Source organism: Trypanosoma grayi (assembly GCF_000691245.1).
Source record: "Trypanosoma grayi strain ANR4 Tgr_402_V1, whole genome shotgun sequence".
In the NCBI taxonomy this organism is placed as follows: Eukaryota; Euglenozoa; class Kinetoplastea; order Trypanosomatida; family Trypanosomatidae; genus Trypanosoma; species Trypanosoma grayi.
The window spans coordinates 12,499-15,220 of record NW_008826021.1 but is presented as its reverse complement, the minus strand read 5'-3'; the positions used below and the strand labels follow the sequence as shown (position 1 = coordinate 15,220).

The 2,722-nt window shown below is 48.2% G+C and overlaps 1 protein-coding gene across 1 annotated transcript; it reads left to right on the top strand.

Annotated features, from left to right (window-relative positions):
- Positions 1–2,030: 2,030 nt before the first annotated feature.
- DQ04_04021010 (hypothetical protein) lies at positions 2,031–2,681 on the top strand (the record flags this gene model as incomplete). The annotated part of the gene is made up of 1 exon (XM_009313269.1): positions 2,031–2,681. The coding sequence occupies one exon, from the start codon at positions 2,031–2,033 to the stop codon at positions 2,679–2,681; it is 651 nt and encodes a 216-aa protein (XP_009311544.1).
- Positions 2,682–2,722: the final 41 nt, after the last annotated feature.

The following is a 2,722-nucleotide window of genomic DNA, read 5'->3' as shown; positions in this document are numbered from 1 at the left end:
TATTAACATATATATATATATATATACACCTATATGCATATATGCTTGTCTCTGTGTCTGTGTGTGTGTGTGTGTGTGTGTGTGTGTGCACGAGAGTCTGTACTGCGCAAGTGAGCTCCGCCAGGCTGAATCCACTCCCGTCCTGGTTCTTTTGCCAGCTTCATGCTTTGTGGGAGCAGGGGCGCCGCTGCACAGACCGACAGAGACGACGGGGTGGTGCAATGCCGGCGGAGCAGACGTGACAAGAAGAAAGAAAGAAAGCAAAAAAAAAACCAATGTGATGAGCCAAGAAGGGATGACACCACGAGAAAAGAAGAAAAATTACATCAAGTCGGCAACAAGTGATTCAGGGAGGCTGGATCGCATTCCCCCCTTCCCCCCGCCAAAACAACCAAAAGCAAATAAATAAAAACTTAAAAAATAGACTGTGGTTAACTCTGTGCTTTGTGTATATAAGTGAGAAGGTGGGGAGTTGTCCGCGCAGCACACCCGATGCCAGTGTAGCAACAGCAATGGCAATCAGCGGAGGGGTGGGCGCGCGCGCGAGAGAGAGAGCGAGCAAAAAAAGAAAAAAAAAAGATACAGAAGACAATAGCAGCAATAGCCAAAACGAAGAATAACAACAAAATAAGAACAAATTACACACAATGAGTGGGGGACGGGTTCGCTTTACAGTGTCTCCCACGCTTCTTTTACCGTGTACTACTTGGGGGGAGGGGGAGAGGAGGAGTAGCGACCATGATGAAATGAACAGCAAAAACAAAAATGCTCCGCCCCTCGTCTTTTTCTGTTTGCTATTCTCCACATCGCCAATATATATATATATATATAGGTATATATACAGATATATATGGGGTGGGTGCACCAGTGGTCACCTGCTCGTTTTTCTATTGCGCCTTCTTTTCTTTTTCCTCCGATTCGGTAGTGCTCCAAAGGTACTATGCCCGGACTCTTTTTCAACTTTCTTTTTTTTTCCCAATATTGCGTTGACTCCTTTTTGATTGCGGATTCCACGAGGTGTATCGGTTTTTCCATTTATTGTTGGCACGTCATACTCACCCAGAGCGTTCCGTAGCGTTATACACCCCACCCTTGATATACAGCGAGATGTTTACTTTCCGTTCATTGCTCCATTCGACCTATGATCCAGTCGCTTTCTTCCCACGGTGCGCAGCGTGCGGATGCCTACCGTGCAATGCGGTGCTGCGAGCCGATTGAAAACTGGATTAACACAGAGAGGGCACGAACAGTTATACACCATATATATATATATATGTATATACACATGTGTTTCTGTGTACGTATGACATGCATTTGTATGTGTACATGGGTGTGGAAACAAGAAATGTGTGATGATGCTGCACAAGAGGTAATAATAATTCTCTATTTCTCCCCCTTTAACACACACACACACACACACACACACACACCGAAAACAACAACATCAACAACAACGGAGAACACCATACAAAAGTGCATGTATATATACACACACACACACCCGCCCATGTTGCCTACGTGACATTCGATGGAAGGGACGGCATTCATTCACCTGTGCTTATGCATGTTACTACAGGTGAGAAATGGGCCTTATACGCAGTCAATTAAATCCAACCGTATAGAGACAAGACCACGCTCTTCGCGTTGGACGATTCAAATGCATATGACGCTGTACATATGTAATTATACGCTCATAATTACGTACATGTGAATATATACAATTACTTTTTGACGCTTTCTTCTTCTTTAAAAAAACGATATATATATATATCTCGATCTCTCTCTCAACATATATACATATATATATATATATATATATGTATACACGCATGTATGTCCTCATTATGGGGATTTCATAGGGGCGATGAAACCGGGCGCGTCTTCCACCCTTCAAGAGCCATGTACACTGGGCGTTTAGCGAGAACCCTTGCCTCACTTCTGTTTCACCACTACCCTTCGAACTTATTTGTTTCTTTGTCTCTGCTGCTTCAATAGACACGAACCGTAGGAGAGAAAAAAGGCAACAAAAAATGATAAACGTGCACCCCCAGCCCACCGCTGATGCCCAGCTTCGCACTTCCATCGTTGCGGCCTCTGGCGAGAACCATCCCGTGAATGCAGTGCCCAGTCTTCCTAGTGAAAGTCTCAAGGGAGGCTTGCAGCAGCAGAAGCATGAGCAGCAGCGACAGCCGTCGCCTGGTGTGGCCGAATTTCTCGATGCCGCGCATAGGTCCTCTGCGCCGATTTTTGTAGGCGATGACGCTAACTTACGGGAAGCTTGGGCGGAATGCAACACCACATTGCAGTTGTTGCGCACCGAACACTTAGCCGCGCTGCGTGTGGCGTCAAATCGAACCTCTGTAGAATCTGTGTGCTCCTCCGAGGATATAAGCGTGGGTCACTGGGCGACCGGCGTGGAAGGCGAGGAGCGCGACAAGGTTGACACCTTCGGCCCTGCCCCGGTTGATCTGCTGCTGCCGCAGCGGGAAATTGACGCGGCCACATGCCCGGTGCGTTCAATGATGGAGGAGACCGGCATGTACGGATCCTGGCAGGTAGCGGCGTCGCGGCGCAAAGTAGTGAACTGCCGCTCACTAGCCCATCGTACTGCACTGGACGCGATTCGCCAACGCTACGGCGCCGTGGCTTGGAGCGAAGCGCGCGGTGTCTGCGATGCGTGACGCCCGAGAGAGGGTGCGGTTGACGGAGGGAACTCCGCGCG